Genomic DNA, 21529 nt, shown 5'->3' on the forward strand with positions numbered 1-21529 from the left:
AGAGAGTATTTCTGTGTGGTGAGTGTTGATAGGTTGTATGATATTAGGTTTAGAGAGTATTTCTGTGTGGTCAGTGTTGATAGGTTGTATAATATTAGGTTTAGAGAGTATATCTGTGTGGTGAGTGTTGATAGGTTGTATAATATTAGGTTTAGAGAGTATTTCTGTGTGGTCAGTGTTGATAGGTTGTATGATATTAGGTTTAGAGAGTATTTCTGTGTGGTGAGTGTTGATAGGTTGTATGATATTAGGTTTAAAGAGTATTTCTGTGTGGTGAGTGTTGATAGGTTGTATGATATTAGGTTTAGAGAGTATTCCTGTGTGGTGAGTGTTGATAGGTTGTATGATATTAGGTTTAGAGAGTATTTCTGTATGGTCAGTGTTGATAAGTATACAGGAGCACAACACATGCATTGTGTAATTAGGTGTAATAGGTGTGTCACATTACTAGTTCCATGGTGTGACCTAGTATATAGGACAATCAAGTGTACTCAGTGTTAGGATACATGTGGAACGTAACCTGGTGCATAGTGTAGTCAGGTGCATAGTGAGATCAGGTGCACAGCCAAGTGCAGTGTAATAAGGTGCATAAGCATAACCAGGTGCTGGGTAATCAATGCAACCAGGGCATAATGTAATCAGGTGCATAATGTAACTAGGTGTATAGTGTAACCAGGTGCATAGTGTAATCAGATGTTAATTGTACTAGTGCATAGTGTAATCAGATGTATAATGTAACTAGGTGCACAGTGTAACTAGGTGCATTGTGTAATCAGATGTTAAATGTAACTAGGTGCATAGTGTAATCGGATGTTAAATGTAACTAGGTGCATTGTGTAATCAGATGCATATTGTAACTAGGTGCATTGTGTAATCAGATGTATAATATAACTAGGTGCATAGTGTAATCAGATGTATAATATAACTAGGTGCATAGTGTAACTATGTGCATAGTGTAATTAGGTGCAGTGTAATCAGGTGCATAATATAACTAGGTGTATAGTGTAATCAGATGCATAATGTAACTAGGTGCACAGTGTAACTATGTGCATAGTGTAATTAGGTGCAGTGTAATCAGGTGCATAATATAACTAGGTGCATAGTGTAATAAGATGTATAATCTAAATAGGTGCATAGTGTAATAAGATGCATAATGTAACTAGGTGCACAGTGTAACTAGGTGCATAGTGTAATTAGGTGTAGTGTAATCAGGTGCATAATATAACTAGGTGCATAGTGTAATAAGATGCATAATGTAACTAGGTGCACAGTGTAACTAGGTGCACAGTGTAATTAAGTGCATAATGTAATTAGGTGAATAGTGTAATCAGGTGCATAGTGTAATCAGTTGATAGTGTAATTAGGTGCACAGTATAACTAGGTGCATAGTGTAATCAGGTGCATAATGTAATCAGGTGCATAGTGTAATCAGGTGCATAATGTAACTAGGTAAATAGTGTAATCAGGTGCATAATGACCACACTTACTATAGAGTAATTCTCCTTGCCGAGTTCTTCTTCATAAAGACTTAGATGTGAAGTTAGAAGAGCATGCATCTAGAAAAGAGAAACCTGGGACATGAGTCATGCTAGAACACCACTGTACAGTCTTACATACACATGTAACATTTCTACAATGAAGGTGCTAGAACACCACTGTACACAGTCTTACATACACATGTAACATTTCTACAATGAAGGTGGCTCCTTACCCAATGCATGTGAATGTTTTTCACAACACATCAGATAATTTAAATAATATTACACCATGTTATATTGCAACTTAAAAAATGCCAGTCCAGTTAGAGGGTCCCATGTCTTTGTGCAGGGAACGTTTTACCTTTATTTATTTTTTCATCCTACCCTAATGTTTTAACATACAGTTATCCCTGAAAAACATGCAATTCCTAACATGCTTTATAGCTCCTCATTTTAATGCATCAATGTAAACTAATTATTTTAATCAATTAAAAAATAACCTTGAAAAGTAAATAATTGCTAACAAAATCACTAAGTCATTAGAAAAAGACATCGGTATAGAAGGAGGGTGAATACTACAAGCTCGTAAGTAGATGGCCGTAAATTGTTCTAAACATAAAAACGGAACTTTGGAAACATCGAGTGATTTATTGAATCCGATCATCAGTGGGGGATATTTTGTTGACACAATGAAACAACAGATACCAGTCTCTCAGACAAAATCCATTAGATTGCATAATCTTCCAGATGAGATGCCCTAATCAAGGTGTTGGATCATCAATTTATGGAAACACTATCCTGAGTCATGCATTGCCAATAACCAATTCAGATGAATGCTTCAAAAAAGTTGGTAATGTATCAATGCAATAAAATGATACTCAATATCAAAATTGATATTCAGACCAACCAGATACTACATTGGGTAAACTGATTATATATAATTGGTCTTGGGTCATCTGACCTTGTTCTTTTGACCTTGAGTTTTTTTGTGCCATAACTATTAACTTTACTCTTGCAGTTTGTAATGTATCGACACTGAATTATCAATCACAGTAGGTTACACTTTCAACACTATGGTAACCATTTATTGTCGGTTCTTTTTGTATTTTCTAATGATAGATTTTTTTTCTAGCTATTCGTGAACATCATGCAAGCAAATTATAACTTAAAAAATATGAATGAAATATTTTAAATTTCGGTGCTATTAAGTATCCATCTATAATCTATCTACTTACACCCCACCCATCCCAAAGTAATAGGTCTTATTAAAAGATAGCTTTGGACTTTGGTTAACAAGTATATGTGCCAATCAATTAATCCTTCAAATCATTCAAATACAGACTATTTTGAGTAATTTAACTGGAATTTGATTTACTACAATATTTTACTGACAAATTCATTTACAAATGTATAATTTAATTCCACTTGTGTAAATCTATTTTTATCATATAAACTGATTTAAAGTCATGAAATATGATGTCATACATTTCCATTTTCCTGCTTTGACAATATCTTTAAAATATCATTTGTCAAATTACATCAAATGCATTTTGCAAAATTAAATCACATGGAAAAGAAGTATAATTAATTTCTTTATTTTGCACAATATAAAGTAAGTTAATTTGGACGGTTTACAATTTTTCAAAGCAGTTTATAAAAGAGAATAAACTGTCCAAACTGACCTTATATTGTATAAAATGAGTAAAAATATCTCTATCACTTTCACAATTTTATGGTATTATGCATTCACCATGTACATACATCAAAACATTTCAACTTTCACTTTTTATCATGAATATTTCCTGTGATACTAATTTGTTTTAATTTTTTTGTGTTTCTAACTTTTGCCAATATCATACATAAAGTACATGTTGAAGCAAGAGCATATTTTGTCAAATGTTCACAATTAACACATATCTATTTAACGTTTATCATTATGGTTGCTATAACAAATCTTCAGAAACAATATGAAATTTACGGATTCACAAGGTATTCAATCAATTAAATTACCAATAAATAATTCTAAAATGCAAATTTGTAAGCTGAAGTGCTTTTTCAATGCCAAACATTAAATAATGTATCCCACGTTGCCATTGTTGTCAATGTTACGTTTTGCGAGAAATAGCCACGGTGACAAGAATTGGTACCTGGTAATACTTGGTACTCTTTAAGTGATAAATAAAATTTATTTTGGAAATGTGTATGAAACAGTAATATTGAACACTTGCATCAGATTTTATCCTATGAGCCAGAGTATAAAAAAAAATCAATAACACTGATACAGATCAAGGGCTTTTATGAAAACTATTGATGAAGATGCAAAAAACCTAAACTGCATCAATTAACCAATATAACCATCAAGTCCCTGCAACAGATGAAAAGAAAACAATGCCTGCATAAAAAGCGGCACTCTACTGGAAAGTTACGTCACACAGAAGTTAATAGCCTCCCATGGGCAATGGAAAAAAAATTCATGGCAGTTTTATCTCAACAATCTGAATGACTTTCATCTCAGACTCTTGCCTACAATCAAAAACAGAGGAATGAAGTTGGGCCAAGCACAGTTACAGTTGCATTCTCAGCGTGTTCCAAGAATGAAAAGCACATGGTTAAACAACATTGGGCTACCAATTTCAATCTCCATACAACATTGATTTTTTTCGGGGGTGTTGCAATTTTCAGAGTAGTTTTTGCATGTTTTAATCAACTTTTTAAATGATTAAAAGAGCCTTGCCTACAGAACTCATTTTTATGGATAAACGAAGCATGAGAGAGTAACAGTTTCTATGACAACCATTAGTAGCTATGGTGATTGATGTTTCCATTTGCCATAAGAGACAATTCAGTTTGTGGAATTTTAACATTATCAAATCAAAAAATAAAGCAGAAATTTGCCACCATCAAGTTTATCCAAATTTCATCAAAATGATTCTAATGGCTTTGGTAACTGTGGCCATTCCAGTTACTAATTTCTGTTCTGTACACTGAAGAAGATAAATACAGTATAACTTGTCTAATCTGACAAACAGGTTTAGGACATGAATCATGTGTCGGATTTGACAAGAAGTCGGGTTACACAGTGTAAAGTTTACACTGAACAACAATAACTATAGGAATGAATACAGGGTAGCAGTGATAGGGAGTACACACGTGTCCATTCAAAACAAGTTTAACTGTATGAATTGTTTTCAAATACTATGTATTGCCTCCAACCATGGCAACCATACAGTCCTTATATATTGCAGTAAATTTGACTTGACACATTTACTTCACCACGAAACAAATCTTGACTTTCGTAACTGCCTTCTACAGTTCAGTTGTTATGCCATGGCCAAAGTGGTTAACAAACAAAATACAGATAAACTACATTGATTTTTATGTGATCCTAGCCTTTGATTAGAATGGCACATTGAAACAGAGATTGGATCCTCTCCCTAAACTCTAATTTTGCAAATAGACAACATTCCTTCCCAATACTTGCAACATCTGGTGCAATCCTATACTATGGAATATGTTATATCAAGATGTCTAATAAAGGTATAACAATCATCATAAAAGAATTCGATCATACATTTTATTTTTGTGGGTGTGTGTGTATTTCAATTGTTCAATCAATGCCGTTACACATCCCCACATAAACTCTGGATATCTATTTACTGAATGTCCTCATTTTAACATAGACGAAAGAGTTTCTGGCATATTGATCATACATGTTTGAGGTGGGTGAGGAGCTTAACAGTTAATCTAGATCTATCGAGAGGGTATCACAAGTATTCATCACCAGTATTCACACCTATACAAAGGACCACTGTAATACAAAACACAAACTATATATACACATTTCCAAGATTACCTCTGAAGCTTGAACAGAGAGTGGGGTGATCGTGCTGGCATTGCTAGCCATACTGCAGGCGTCAGACTGATTATATGCCTCAGCTGTGGATGACACTGTCACCATGGATGTAAAAGACTCAGATGACGGAAGTGAAGCATTCTCTGAAAAGGCGGAGTCAGTCTCTCCGCTATCGTTACCAATATCATTACAGGAACCATGTTTGGTCAGGAACTGCCCATGCATGAAATCATGGTTGTGGTCCGATGGTAGGCTGTGTCGGAAAGCCAGACTCTGGGTGATTTCGGATGCCAGAGCGTCTAGTTCAGCCTGGGCGAGATCGTTGCCGCTGTCCCTGTGTTCATCTTTTACAAGTCCCGAGGTGTGTTCCTGTGAGCGCCGGTGGAGGTCTGACTGAGCACAGCTTAGCTGAGATTCCAACGCACAGAGTTCTCCCAAAATAGCGTCCAGATTCACATCTTGATTTTCTATGAAATGAAAAAATAGAGCATAAACAATAAAAGCAATACATGAACACTGAAAATATTTACAGGTAAAAAAAAAATGTCTATGTCATTTCTTGCTTATGTGGCTGGCGATCAGATGGGTTCGATCACTAGTAGCAAGAGCTCAGTTGGTAGAGCACCTGACTAGAGATTCAGGGGTCCAGGTTTGAATCCCAGTCTAGTCAATTGTATTTTCTCCCTTCTTGTTACATTTGGTGCTGTTGACCACCCCAGGACAGGTGGGTGATAGTCCTGCCAGGGGCAAATAGAATCTGGGTTGTGTTGTCTTTGAGGGTGAAGACATTTAAGGAGGGAGAAATGTGGTGGTCAGACAGGTTCAATCGCTGGTGGTCAGACAAGTTCAATCACTGGTGGCCAGATAGCTCAGTTGGTAGGGCACCTGACTAAAGATCTCGGTCAGGTCCAATGCATTTTCCCCCTTCTAGTTATACTTTAGCTGCAGAACTGTAGCTCTCCAAGAAATGGGACAGATCAGAGAGCTACAGATCCACCCCTGCATTATACTTATAGTTGTAATATTAATCTTCTAAACTATGGGAGATACTTGAATCCATTTGTTACTTATGATGCTAGTATCTATTCCATGCCGAGAGAGTTATTTCCCTTTCATAAATTTGTGACTTTCAATGTTTACAATGAACACCTTTTTGCACAAGTTCTTTACATACAATACATGACAGAAGCTTTAGAGGTAATGCAACTATACAGGGAAAAATTCACTTTGCTTGTCCCGAAATAAAATATAATTTTTCTGTGTTCTACAGCATTATTGACACATATACCTTCACAGAGCAAAAGAGAGGTATTAGTTATGAAGCTATATCAATATTAGCCTATCTTTTTTTCATTTATAGAACTAACACCATTTCCATTTACTAATAAATGACAGAAGTTTGTTAATAATTCATTTCACTGTAGAATCTAGTTCCGTGTGCACTCAGCTTGATAAATCAATTGATTAGGCACAAATTTTATGAATGACTCATTCAGTCAATCAGCTAAAAATACAGTCACAAAGGGGAAATTAAGGTTACTACACACCCTACAAGTTTTCCGTATTGTTTTAGAAATTAACAATAAGATCAGAGAATTGACAGGTGTTGCATAAAAAAGCATTTAAATTTGTCCCTGCAGAATTTGCCTGCACATCAAACAATACGACACTGCTTTAATTGACTTAACATGGACTGATAATTGACATTATAGACTAAATCTCAAGATGAAACAAAGATTATCATGCACATCTAATTCATGGAAAATTTAGATCGAGATCTGATTTCAGTACACTGTAGGTATATATAATATCAGTACACTGTAGGTATATATAATATCAGTACACTGTAAGTATATATAATATCAGTACGCTGTAGGTATATATAATATCAGTACACTGTAGGTATATATAATATCAGTACACTGTAGGTATATATAATATCAGTACGCTGTAGGGATATACAATATCAGTACGCTGTAGGTATATATAATATCAGTACGCTGTAGGTATATATAACATCAGTACACTGTAGGTATATATAATATCAGTACACTGTAGGTATATATAATATCAGTACACTGTAAGTATATATAATATCAGTACGCTGTAGGTATATATAATATCAGTACACTGTAGGTATATATAATATCAGTACACTGTACGTATATATAATATCAGTATGCTGTAGGTATATATAATATCAGTACAATATCAGTACACTGTAGGTATATATAATATCAGTACGCTGTAGGTATATATAATATCAGTACACTGTAGGTATATATAATATCAGTACACTGTAAGTATATATAATATCAGTACGCTGTAGGTATATATTTTATCAGTGTAGGTATATATAATATCAGTACACTGTACGTATATATAATATCAGTACACTGTAGGTATATATTTTATCAGTGTAGGTATATATAATATCAGTACACTGTAGGTATATATAATATCAGTACGCTGTAGGTATATATAATATCAGTACACTGTAGGTATATATAATATCAGTACGCTGTAGGTATATATAATATCAGTACACTGTAGGTATATATAATATCAGTACGCTGTAGGGATATATAATATCAGTACACTGTAGGTATATATAATATCATTGTTTGTTTGTTTTATGTTTTGTTAAGAATTTTTCACTCATACCGAGACATCAACAGCTGTTAGTGAAGTCAACTAACACAAAAATACAAAATTTCATATTCTGCTGATTGATAAAATGTCTGGGTTTTTAAAACTTTATATAGTCTAGATATATCTCTGAACAATTCTATATATAAATATTTATATTTTACCACAGTTTTGTCAGTAATGCACCTATCCCTTTTCAATGTATTCAATGATCTAAAATTCTCTATAACAAACACACTAACCTGATGTGACATAAAAACCTATCTTATATATTAGTAAACAATTGAATTACAATATATATCAAATATATCGTATAAAATGTCTCATTATTTATTTATCATACGGGATATAACACAATGGACGTGTGGGATGATATCAACGTAACTGACTTCCGCAATTACACAAATTACCCCAGGCTTCTGTAATGTTGTTTTTATAATTCCATATGATACAAATGACCTCCCATGCATCTATCATATACTGACCTCCACATCTATCATATCGACCTCCACATACATCGCATTGACCTCCACATCTATCATATTGACCCCCACATATATCATATTGACCTCCACATCCATCATATTGACCTCCACATCTATCACAATGACCTATAAATCTATCACATTGACCTATACATCATATTGACCTCCACATCTGTCATATTGACCTCCACATCTATCATATTGACCTCCACATCTATCACACTGACCTATACATCTATCATGTTGACCTCCACATACATCATATTGACCTCCACATCTATCATATTGACCTATACATCATATTGACCTATACATCTATCACATTGACCTCCACATCTATCATATTGACCTCCACATCTATCACTGACCTATACATCTATCACATTGACCTATACATCTATCACATTGACCTATACATCTATCATATTGACCTACACATTTATCATATCAACCTCCACATACATCAGATTGACCCCCACATCTATCATATTGACCTCCACATCTATCACATTGACCTATACATCTATCATATTGACCTCCACATCTACCACATTGACCTATACATCTATCACTGACCTATACATCTATCACATTGACCTATACATCTATCACATTGACCTATACATCTATCATATTGACCTACACATTTATCATATCAACCTCCACATACATCGGATTGACCCCCACATCTATCATATTGACCTCCACATCTATCACATTGACCTATACATCTATCATATTGACCTCCACATCTATCACATTGACCTATACATCTATCATGTTGACCTCCACATACATCATATTGACCTCCACATGTATCATACAGTGACCTTTCCTTTACCAGCATTAGAAGTTCCTCTTCAAGTGCCATGCATATAGCTAGATCAAAATTTGTGGCATGTCACCTTAAGCTGGTGACATCTCTACACGAGTAAAAAATTGACAAATGGATGTAAAATAACACATCCTTAAACACTCTGCCTTCAATAACATGACGAATGTCTGGACGGATACCTATTTTTTCCGATTTGCAATGAGATGCAAACACAGAATATAAACATCTGTTTATAACTTAAGACCACCACTTCTCAGAAAAATCTGCAATGGAATAACTCAACATTGATTGAATAAAACCACTGACATTAGATCAACAGAACTAAGGCTCCTGGAGGTCTGCAGCAGACATAGACCGGACCATAGGACCCCATCACGCACTAGCCCATTGATTTTTCTTATGAAAACAATAATATTCTATGATAGTCTTTTATTTTCACCCGGAGACTAGTATCCCCATTTCCCATCAAAGAATAGCAAGGTGGCAGTACAAAAAGTAAATATTTTATATCGTGTAATTTAGGTGAGGTGACACAGTAAATATTTTATATCGTGTAATTTAGGTGAGGTGACACAGTAAATATTTTATATCGTGTAATTTAGGTGAGGTGACACAGTAAATATTTTATATCGTGTAATTTAGGTGAGGTGACACAGTAAATTATTTTATATTGTGTAATTTAGGTGAGGTGACACAGTAAATATTTTATATTGTGTAATTTAGGTGAGGTGACACAGTAAATATTTTATATCATGTAATCTAGGTGAGGTGACACAGTAAATATTTTATATCGTGTAATCTAGGTGAGGTGACACAGTAAATATTTTATATCGTGTAATTTAGGTGAGGTGACACAGTAAATACTTTATATTGTGTAATTTAGGTGAAGTGACACAGTAAATACTTTATATTGTGTAATTTAGGTGAGGTGACACAGTAAATTATTTTATATTGTGTAATTTAGGTGAGGTGACACAGTAAATATTTTATATCGTGTAATTTAGGTGAGGTGACACAGTAAATATTTTATATCGTGTAATCTAGGTGAGGTGACACAGTAAATATTTTATATCGTGTAATTTAGGTGAGGTGACACAGTAAATACTTTATATCGTGTAATTTAGGTGAGGGGACACAGTAAATACTTTATATTGTGTAATTTAGGTGAAGTGACACAGTAAACATTTTATATCATGTAATTTAGGCACACTGGAAATGAGGAAAATTTGCCAAAGTGCTATCCTTATTTGGTAATAATTTGGACAAAAATGTTTGAACAACCAATCATTTAGTACCTTAATATCAACTTCCTGTACTAAGGACATATGCTACATTTCTCTAGACAACAACATATAATTTTTTGTGACATTACAAATACAATTCACCTATTTTGTTAACACATTTTGATAGTCCCAGGTTGTGGCTAGTAATTATGTATTACTGTGGGTTGCATATATAATGGAAATTACTCATTTATAGTAAAAAAAAAAAAAAAAGGAAAAAAAATCTTTCGATCAATCGGTGATTGAACCCGAGACCTTTGCATTACTACTCTGGTGATCTAACCACTGAGCTAGCCATGCTGATATATGAAGTATGGTAACATCATTACAATATACAATTTAAATCTATATTGGAAATCACAGCAGAAATCTTCAAATCAGTAAGACGAAAAAATAGTTTTAGGAAAACATGGCAGAAACGTCACATGACCTTAAAACATCATAACTAGATGTGTCCGTGTAATAAACGCCCCATTCTGTAGTCAAGTGAAATCTTATAAATCCAATATATTACCATGACAACTGGAAAAATTGAAAAGACAAATTTGATTTGTAATTCATCATAATTACAATCTAAAAATCAAGTCAACTTCCAACTTCTCTAAATTCCTCAGGGCCATAAATCATATGTAATATGCAATGTACATAATATATCCAACAGCATAGAGGGAAAAGTCCAGAAACTATTCTCTTCTTTCACTAACCCTGACCTTTGTTGAAATTAGCCTAACTTTATCTCAATAACCAATCACCACAAAAGATAATCTTCGATTCTCAACCCATCTTTGGGTCAATTGCTGTCTGATGTAATTCATACCGATTGTTAGGCCATTCCTGGCACACTGATTCTGACTACGGATAACTCCTTTTACCTGATCAGGATATACGGCTCACGGTGGGTGTGACCGGTCGACAGGGGATGCTTACTCCTCCTAGGCACCTCATCTCACCTCTGGTGTGTCCAGGGGTCCGTGTTTGCCCAACTATCTATTTGGTATTGCTTATGGGAGTTATGAGATTGATCACTGTTCATTATCTTCACCTTTCATTCCATTGATTTAATTTTGCAAATTCCTTCAGCAATTGTATTTTTATTCCACTACTTCAATACAAAACTTAGGAAATAAACAGAAAATACTACAAAATTATCAAGTTTAAAAAAAACCCAACTGAACTTACTACACCAGTGATTTTCTTATCAGCCTATTATGAACACCTATCAATATCTGCAGCACCTACCCTTAGCGGCTAAAAAGTATACAACTGGGCCCACCCTTTCATCATGTGTTATATGAATCTTTAGATAACATTCCAACTCCATGGGAGGAATTTTTTAGGAAGTTCATTCAGTAATACTAGAATGCAATCTCGTATAATAAATTTGATTATGACATAATTTTGATGGCGACTTGATCATAAATCACTCACAGATTTTTAGAGTGGATCCGAGTTCACTTCAACAACTTTGTTTTCTACAATGTAGTCCCATATTTCTTTTTTTAATGGAGAAACATTACAGAATCTGCATACAAGGAACAAAGGTTGAAAACCAGCTTTTGTAATTGCAACAACTTTATTTCGTGATTTTACCAGTGATAAACTGATTTGAGGCAACAAATTTTCACAACCCAGATAATCTAAAAACAAATACAGGAAACTTTAAAGGACTCAGATTCTTGACGAGAAATATTCACGACAACAAGGTTCTTGTGAATCTTGCACACAAATAAAAGTTGCATGGTTTACAGTAGTCGACATATCTAAAGAACCCTGAACAGTGTGGCATAACCATATGGTCAAGGGTAAAAATGACTTTGAAATTTTGCAGCGGTGACAATCACATAATGCAGACATTAGACACATACTAATGACACAAATGTACTTATGACCCGATGTTATGTTTCATGACCTATATGAAGGTAAACTGATCAAGGTCAAAGTCACAGGTATAAGTCTGAATTTTTATGTCAGAGCAGTATCTTTATAATGGAAGGGAATACTTGAGATGAATGTTGCTTAATTACGACCTGATGGTGTTAAGGCACAAAAGCAAATTTCAAAAGAGAAAATAATTATTCCTAAAGTCTCACAGAGACACTCTGACTCTCATGATGGTATTCTTATATTTCTGTAATGATTGGCAAAATATAGAAAAGTTTTACCATCTGTGTTAAGGAAAGAGGATCGGAAGCTCTCCATCGCCATTTTGGGAGTTACGACCGTCTTCTTCTTCCTGCGGACTGTCCCAGTGTCATCAGAGTCCTAGGGAATAGAGATGAGATACCTATATCATTTGTAAACTCAGCCTATAAATACAGCTAGTCTAAGGTACCCCAGACGTTAGGGCACTTGTTTCATAATCTGGAGGTTCTAGATCCTGGCAACAACAATTTAAGAAAAGCAGGGACTGCGTTCCTTCACCAATCACCCAGCATTAGCAGCAAAAGTTACTGGCCTTTCAGACCTTAAAATTGGAGGTCATAGTTCGCATAGAACTTTCACTGCTTCAGTCTTGAGCACCATGCATGCATAGGTCAAAATTAAAATGTACGTGGCACTTAATTCATCTACAAAGTGTGATATCCCTACACAAATGACAAGAAACACTTACAGCTAGTGTCAGGGGGCATATATACAACTACAGGGTTTATCAATGTAGCCCTCAATCAGGCTATAATTAATGGTTAACACATATATAGCAATTCATTCAAACTTTAAATACAGTCCAAGTGGGTCAACACTTCTGTTCTAAGGCATTGATATCTTAATAACTTGCTATTTTGATTATAAAATGTCTATTGTTTCAAAAATGTTAAAACAGCCAAGTTCAGGTTTACCATATTGTACCACTTTAGTTTCTATAGTATGTATTTATGAGATGTTACAACAGTGTCAAAAATGAATATTTCATCTGAAATTCAAAATATCAATATACTCACATGACAAATGATTTTTTCATGAGACATGAACTAATTCAATCACATGAAATAGCTTTATAATTCCTCTCAATATGAACGTGAAAGATCTCCATTTTTCCCAATTTGTCAAACCCAGTAAATTTATTTGTAGAAACATTCAAGTAAACACACAAAAATAAATCTCTAGTCAGCTAAATACAGTATGATAGTGTATTTATTTTAAGCCGGTCCAGCGAATAGAGGTCACCCTAAAAACCACAAAAAATTCTGATAGGATAACTGCACAAGTATGTGTCTAAAGTCACACAATACACCAATCATTGGCTGTAAGTAACTGTCATAAACAAATCTGGGGCTAGGGGCCTGTCCACTCAGACATACCAATGTCACACATGATTGGACTGGTGGTCAGACGTTAGCCTGGGATCGGCAGTGGTCAGAAAAGAAAGTTCACCTCACAATATCAAGGCTGCATGCACTGTTTATAATGTCTCAAGGTCAGTTTTCTCATTGTGCAATTAGTGTGCGATACTGATGGCTTCATGGACATCATAACCATGCATTCAGTTTATCTTAAAATTCCACTACGAAAAGGAGTTTTTCTAAGATTCAATGCATTTTAACTGTATGTGGCCATATCTGCTCCCAGCTTAGGACCTAACCTTTAACCCAGGTGCCACGATTTCTCATAACCGGCCTCAAGGACATCATAACTATATGCATTTAGTTTTCCTCATATTTAATTTGGGAATTTTAAGTGAGATTTTATCCGATTTAAGACATCTCACTATATGGCTATATTGGCCTAGGGTGTGAATCTCTTGACCCAGAGGTCATGAGTTTCACAACACACATGTATGAGAGTATAGAATATTTTTCTAAGATTTTAATCAAATTTCATTTCACAATTTTAGTAAAGGGCTTCATGGACACCATAACCATGCATTTGCCCCCCCCCCCCCCCCCCCACACACACACGTCTAGGAGAAGAGAAGAATTTTAAATTTGGCATTATTTTTTTTGCCAGTTCAATTGTCCCCATCCATGAGGCCCTGGGGAAGCTAACATCATAAATTTCACAAAGTACATTCCTCTTATCCTTAAAAGAAGTTTCATATCAAAATGGTATCAATTGACATTGTGGTTTTCAAGAAGTAGTTAAAAGTGTCAAATTGTTAATGAACAATTGTTACAATGGACGAAGACCAACGTACGACTCAGATGACATGTATATAACACTATAAATAGCCTAGCTTACGAAGTCAATGAAACAAGTCCCTTTAATGTACTTAATATACAATCATTTAATCAGAGATAAATGAAGTGGAAAAAAAACCCTCCTAGAATAGAATTCCACAGTCAAACTGCTTCCTGTCCATTTCTTTCTTTCACCACTGTAGAGCTCCATCAGCAAATTCTTCTTTTACATAATACTGATGAAATTTTCTCTCCATTTCAGCCATATATCAAATCAAATACGACTCCAAATAAGACTTGATCTAATTTTACAACAGAAACGTTATTTTCAGTTGCAATGGATGACTTAAGCATGATATTTATGATTTCTTCTTCTATACAAATATATAATTGTCATAAAAGATCAAATCTTGCCATCCCTTGAGATCTGAAATATGAATTCAGTATGGCATTTACATTATCGGTGTGAATACAAAATGACCCGACATTGCCAAATACTACATCTATACTGATTCAGCAAACACCACGAGAGCTGACATTGTCACCATCACAGTTAATAAGCTGTTTTATTGACTGCACTGCATCGGACAAACAGTCCATCCATGACCTGACCTGGACCAACGATTAACAGGACTTAATTGATGACACACGCTGAGTCACAATGCCTGTTGCCAATCTTCAATACTAATCTAAACAGCCACTGTAGAAATCCACCATGTAGCACGAGCACCAAGATTGAAGAAAATGAGTTTTTCTTTTTGAAATCTGATTTCAAAAGAGGTGACAGGTGCTCTTAATTCATGCAAAGGAATTGTCAATTGAGAATTACCTGGATTGCAACAATGTAATCCATAAAATTTTCATTAGATCTGGTACTCTACTTTCATACAGAAATCAAAGTATTGTGTTTCGTGAATCATCAATATTTTGATTCGAGTTTTGTTCAAATGGTAATGTACAATACTGGACGAGAAAAATCATAATTAATTCAGCTGCATGCATATACACATTAAATGATGCAATCTCAATAAATCGGTCATTAGAGTGGTCCATAATTTGAATAATTATTATCTGTGGTGCAGTATGAAGTCATTATGATGCTAGCTAGGTCATTGTAATTAGTACAGTACCGTAGAGAAAGACACACACAGGAGGCTGTTGATTGGTAGAACTACAACATGACTCATCTATTAAATAGATGGCACATTGGCATGTCTTCCCCTGATGGCTTTACATGGTTTTTTGAGAAAACACCTGCATGTTATCTTCACATTGCTCAGTGAAAATAAATATCCCTGTTGAAGATGGGAAATAGACAACAACATTGCAAAGTGGAGCAATTACTGTATATCCACAACTGAGCATATTTATGAATGCAACCTCGAATCCCAAGCATCCATATCATCACTCTCCCCTCCCCACAATCACATCACTGTCATATCCTCCAACTCCCCCCCCCCCCTTCTCCACAATCACATCTCTGTCATATCCTCCACTCCACCCCCCCCCCACAATCACATCATTGTCATACCCTCCAATACCCCACAATCATATTACTGTCATATCCTCCAACTCCCCCCCCCCCCCCCCACAATCACATTACTGTCATTCCCTCCAATTCCAATGATTGATTGATTGATGTTTCCGCCACTCAACAATTTTTCAGTTATATGGTGGCGCCCAGTTTTTATTGGTGGAAGAGAGAACCCAGATACAACGTACCTGGGAAGAGACCACCGACCTTCCGAAAGTAAACTGGGAAACTTTCTCACTTACTAGCGCGAGCGGGATTCGAACCCGCGCCGACAGAGGTGAGAGGCCATGTGATTTTGAGCGTGATGCTCTAACCACTCGGCCACGGAGGCCCTTCCAACTCCAATGGAGGGGAAATAATGGACTATACTCAGAAGAGATCCTGAGACTTTGCGATCAACCAGCAAGTCTGATTCTGATGTCAACTCGATTATGTGTCTTCCTCATCAAGAAATGATGATAGATAATCCCTATACTCTTCTGCCCCTCCTGTGGTAATATTGGGAGGGATCACATAACCTTGCACTTTATACCCATCACTACACTGAGTAACTCCATGTTCCATGCCAGTTGAAGTGTTCTGAACCCTTCTGACTTTACATGTTTACTGTAATTTTTGTGTACTTGACAATACGGGTTGTCTGTTTAATTACTGGAGATAATTACGTCATGGAGTGCCACAGGAGCAGACAGTCTATCTAAAGAGCCTCTGTTTACACTTAAGTCTCTATATATAGATTTGTAAGTTCAAGCCATTAATTTAATTAGCCATTAATGAATTTCATACATAAGAAACTTTCTTGGCATGTGCACCACTAAGCCAGCGAAGCCATTCATTGGCTTGAATGCCAACTTCTGTAGCATGGAGAGCTATTTATCTTCTTTGTCTCTACTGATGACTCAATAAAGAAATAATACTTATAATAGTGAATCAGAAGACTGTCATATATTCTCTACACATGGTCACCAAAATACAAACCATCACAATGGCTCATTGGCACAGAACAAGTTGATCAAAAGTTGGGTCAGTCCAGAGGATTTCATTTAAGTGCTAAGATGACATCATTTGAAGTGAAAATCACAAGTCTTTCAGATAAGATTTCCTATGTATTGGTAGGCTCTGGCACAAGTACTGAGCCCTCATAATAATCCAAGTCCACAGTATAGGTGATTGGTACTTTAATTTCTTCTCAGTACACCTTACTACAGTGTATATATACCACACACACACACGTATAACCGTAGATATATACATACAATCAATCCATCATTTAAAGTTGCTATGCTAAAAGTGAAATAGCTGCATGACCTTATAGAAGAAAACAACTGTAAAAACCCAGCAAGCATGAAAAGTTCTGCTCCCAATAACGCAATCTATTTCAAACACTAGTATACATCCACAACAATTTTTCAGAAGTCATAAAACCACTCATTGACTGACAGTCCAATACTTGTCTGACACTCTGTGCTGGTCAGATATCCTCCTTCTCTGGCAGTGCTCTATATGGGAGCTCCCCTCACCATTCATCATTCCCAGAATTCATTAACTGTGCAGTTTTTACATTCTTTCACTAGATAAGGACACACTACATACTAGATGCCATTCAGACATTCTTTCACAAAGAAACGACCGTTATCACGAGAAATTTTTCTTACCTACAAACTCAAAACATGACTACCTGGAAAAGCATGTCATTTTAAAAACTGCTCTTCTCTTGTGGTCATTGAATCATTGCACAGAGAACACATCACGGTCGTTTTAATTCTTTAACATCATTATCATAGATATGCATGAATAATTAATTTATAATTTTATGAAAATGGAAGAGCAAAAAAAGTTCATAGAACATTTGAAGATGATGCAATTTGTGTCAACATAAAATCAATTTCTAAAAAAAATACATAAACATAACTTGGTATATTTTTTAAATAAAAAAAAGATGAATGAATAAAGATTCTTACCATATCAAAATTTCAAATCTAACTATCCACAGGAATATCAACAGTTTTCATAATGTAATTCAAAATTAACTCCTCATATTTCAAACAAAACTTCAAACTGAACAGTCAGCTGACATAACGCACATCACACTGATTTTAAAAATAGATTTTGAGAACGGTGTTACGTACACCTATAGCACAGAGAAAGTAGCAATCGAGGGGCTATACATCCGGAGCTTAATAGGCAGCGTTATAACACTTATAAATTCAAACTCGAAAGTAAGGTCTGGAAAAATTCAAGGTCAAATGAGGTCTCCATCCAAAAAGTCAACATTTATTATATCATTCAAATCACTCAATCAAATACCTGCCTTAAAACAATACATTGTTCCAGTCACAAAATCCCTGTAATGAAATCCACTTGTCTGCAGATGCAGTTCTTAGGTGACATTTCAATCAGTTAGTTTTATACATTTTCAGATCCTCACACCATAAATCCCAATGAGAGAATAAGTAACCTAGTAAGCATCAGTCTGCACGAATCTTTTTGTCCCTGGATTCCTGATCGGTGGTGAACCCGTTTCCAGATATATATATTCTTTCCTTTTATCTGTTGTTGACCTCTTGAATCATCACTATAACTCATGTGCAAGACTTCAATCATCAAAGTTTCACCTTTGAAGAAGAACTTTTCCACTTCTGAGTACCGCAGACAGGATTTTATGCAGACTAAACCCTAACTGTATAAAGCCTTTCTCTTTGTTTTTTTTATTCAGAAATGTTTCAACAAACATGCATTCGGAAAATGTAAAAATTCTGCAATGCATGATACATGAACATCTTAGAGAACTCTAATGCTTGAAGCCTGCCACAGGAAATGGAAAACCCATGTTATGTGGACTCTGCTGTTTTCCAGATATTACCATGGCACAAAAGAGGCCCTTCCTCACAGCAGTTGCCTAAAACTCTTAAATCATCCATAAAATTCACATTAGAAACCCAATGGACATTGTTTGCATCCCCTGTTTCAATATATCTGAAAAGACTGTGTAATGAAATGCTTCCTATCTGCTAAGTATTCCTGTCACTGGGTGATGGATTAAGCAGCCGGCAACAGCTCAATGTCTACTGCCAAAGAGTATGTCCATCTTACTAGCAAATTACCATGTAAATAGGGGATGTAGAAACAAAACGATCAGAAAATGAGGAAGGGATCCAAAACCTCTACAGTAAAAGATCAGAAAACGAGGAGGGATCCAGGACCTCTACAACAGTAAAAGATCAGAAAATGAGGGGATCCAAAACCTCTACACTACAGTAAAAGATCAGAAAACGAGGAGGGGATCCAGAACCTCTACAATAAAAGATCAGAAAACGAGGAGGGGATCCAAAACCTCTACACTAAAGTAAAAAATCAGAAAACGAGGAGGGAATCCAGAACCTCTACACTAACCGTAAAAGATCAGAAAACGAGGAGGGGATCCAAAACCTCTACACTAACAGTAAAAGATCAGAAAACGAGGAGGGGATCCAGAACCTCTACACTAAAGTAAAAGATCAGAAAACGAGGAGAGGATCCAAAACCTCTACACTAACCGTAAAAGATCAGAAAACGAGGAGGGTATCCAAAACCTCTACACTAAAGTAAAAGATCAGAAAACGAGGAGGGGATCCAGAACCTCTACACTAAAGTAAAAGATCCTAGTTAGAGGTGTCAGACAAACAAGCAACAGGTTGATGATAATTGATGATAATTGTAATCACATTGTACATGTATGTGTTTCCAAGACAGAGAAAAGGAGAGAGTTGGTGAAAACTTGTGTTTAGTCCTCTTGGTTCATTACTAAGGACGTAGTCGCCTGATTAAAATGTATTTGTGTTTTCAGGTCTATAACCAATTCCACTCCTCTATGATCAAAAACTGTATGAGAATGCAATAGACTTAAGATTTATCTAATTCCAAAAGTAAATCATGTTTATTCTTTAAGTAACATAGACATAACATAAAAAACCCAACATTGCCACCTGCAGCCCCAACCCTAGCTGTTATGTAATCTAAAGTACATTCTGATAAATATCAATCCATTAAAACTCAATTTCCCCAAAAAGATATGTGTATACACATCTTCAATTCATAATATATGATATAATCTTTTTACTACAATGCATTCCAGAACCAAGCTCTAAAACATGTATTTTCAGAAGAGACTGCATGTCGGAAACAGTTTGTAATTTCAATATAATTTTAACCCCAGAGCATATAATGGTACAATTCACAAATTTAAATCTTATAAAGAAATAAATTTCATTTCTGAAAATGCATGAGGGTATGAACTGCAATGCTTCACGCCAATTTAATGTAATTGTGCTTTATGAAGTATGTCGGCTTGAAGCATCACAGTTAATTCATACCCTCATTTATTTTCAAACATGAAATCTATCTTTTTATATTTATATACTACTTCCATTTCTGTCAAAATTCCCAGCTGTTGAAATAGACATACTATATTTGTCAAAATTCATACGTATATCGTATTCATGAGGAAATGTCCATCAATACAATTTGTAAAGCTACCAAAGGCAAAAACATTGGAAATGTAAATATTCCAATATGATGATTAACAATAAAAGTTACAACATTATAAATGAGATGCATGTCATAACTACTTGTCAGTACAAGCCTACCTGAATTTACATGTTTGACTGATGTTAACATGTCTGAACCTCATTCACTCCACAAATAAAACTGGTCGCTGCAACACCTTCCATTGTTTTACAGACCTTAACCAACAATGTACCAGAATAAAAAAAAAAGCTGTCCTGGGAACACGACAAAACATGGGAATACAGAGCACCACTAACAGTGTGGAAATGTACAAATTGCATGCAGGGTTTGCAGTAAATTATCAAGATGTCGGCTACAGAGACCCATTAGTTTGCTCATACAGAAACACTGACAGTTTGGTATTGGAATGCGTATATATACACCACTAATACATACATACCCCACCAATACATGACTTTAATTCTTCAACTGTTATCCAATTCATACTACTGCTAAAACGATTTAGTATTTGCATACCTTTTATACCTTTCGTCTTGCAATGCATTCTCATCTGCCATTTATATCCATTATAATCAAACTACTCTCCACTTTTCTTAAGTCTTAAATGGGTGCACCCTCCAAATGATCAGGGCACTTGAGAAATTAAACAATGAACGGAAACCGCGGTTTAATTTTGTGGCAAATACAAGTATAGCTCTTCACCAACAGATTGAATACATAATGTTAAAGAAAAACGACAGGCTTTCTTATCAATTCTTATATTCTTTTAATATAGAAATTCAAATGACATG

General features: G+C 35.2%; 1 protein-coding gene across 6 annotated transcripts in view; it reads right to left on the reverse strand.

The window, feature by feature from the left end:
- LOC125665773 (ras-associated and pleckstrin homology domains-containing protein 1-like) overlaps positions 1-21529 on the reverse strand; it is a 77664-nt gene that overhangs the window by 24030 nt on the left and 32105 nt on the right. For 2 of the 6 annotated variants that reach the window (XM_048898621.2, XM_048898622.2), the window contains 3 exons: positions 12746-12845; positions 5332-5798; positions 1488-1556 (listed from right to left, as the gene is read on the reverse strand). In XM_048898621.2, the coding sequence (XP_048754578.2) occupies positions 1488-1556; positions 5332-5798; positions 12746-12845 (636 nt within the window). Of the gene's footprint in view, positions 1-1487; positions 1557-5331; positions 5799-12745; positions 12846-18193; positions 18310-21529 lie in introns of those variants that run through there. The other 4 variants (XM_048898623.2, XM_056151083.1, XM_048898624.2 and 1 more) reach the window with 3 other exon arrangements.

The sequence above is a fragment of the Ostrea edulis genome, chromosome 10 (genome assembly GCF_947568905.1).
Source record: "Ostrea edulis chromosome 10, xbOstEdul1.1, whole genome shotgun sequence".
Taxonomy (NCBI): Eukaryota; Metazoa; Mollusca; class Bivalvia; order Ostreida; family Ostreidae; genus Ostrea; species Ostrea edulis.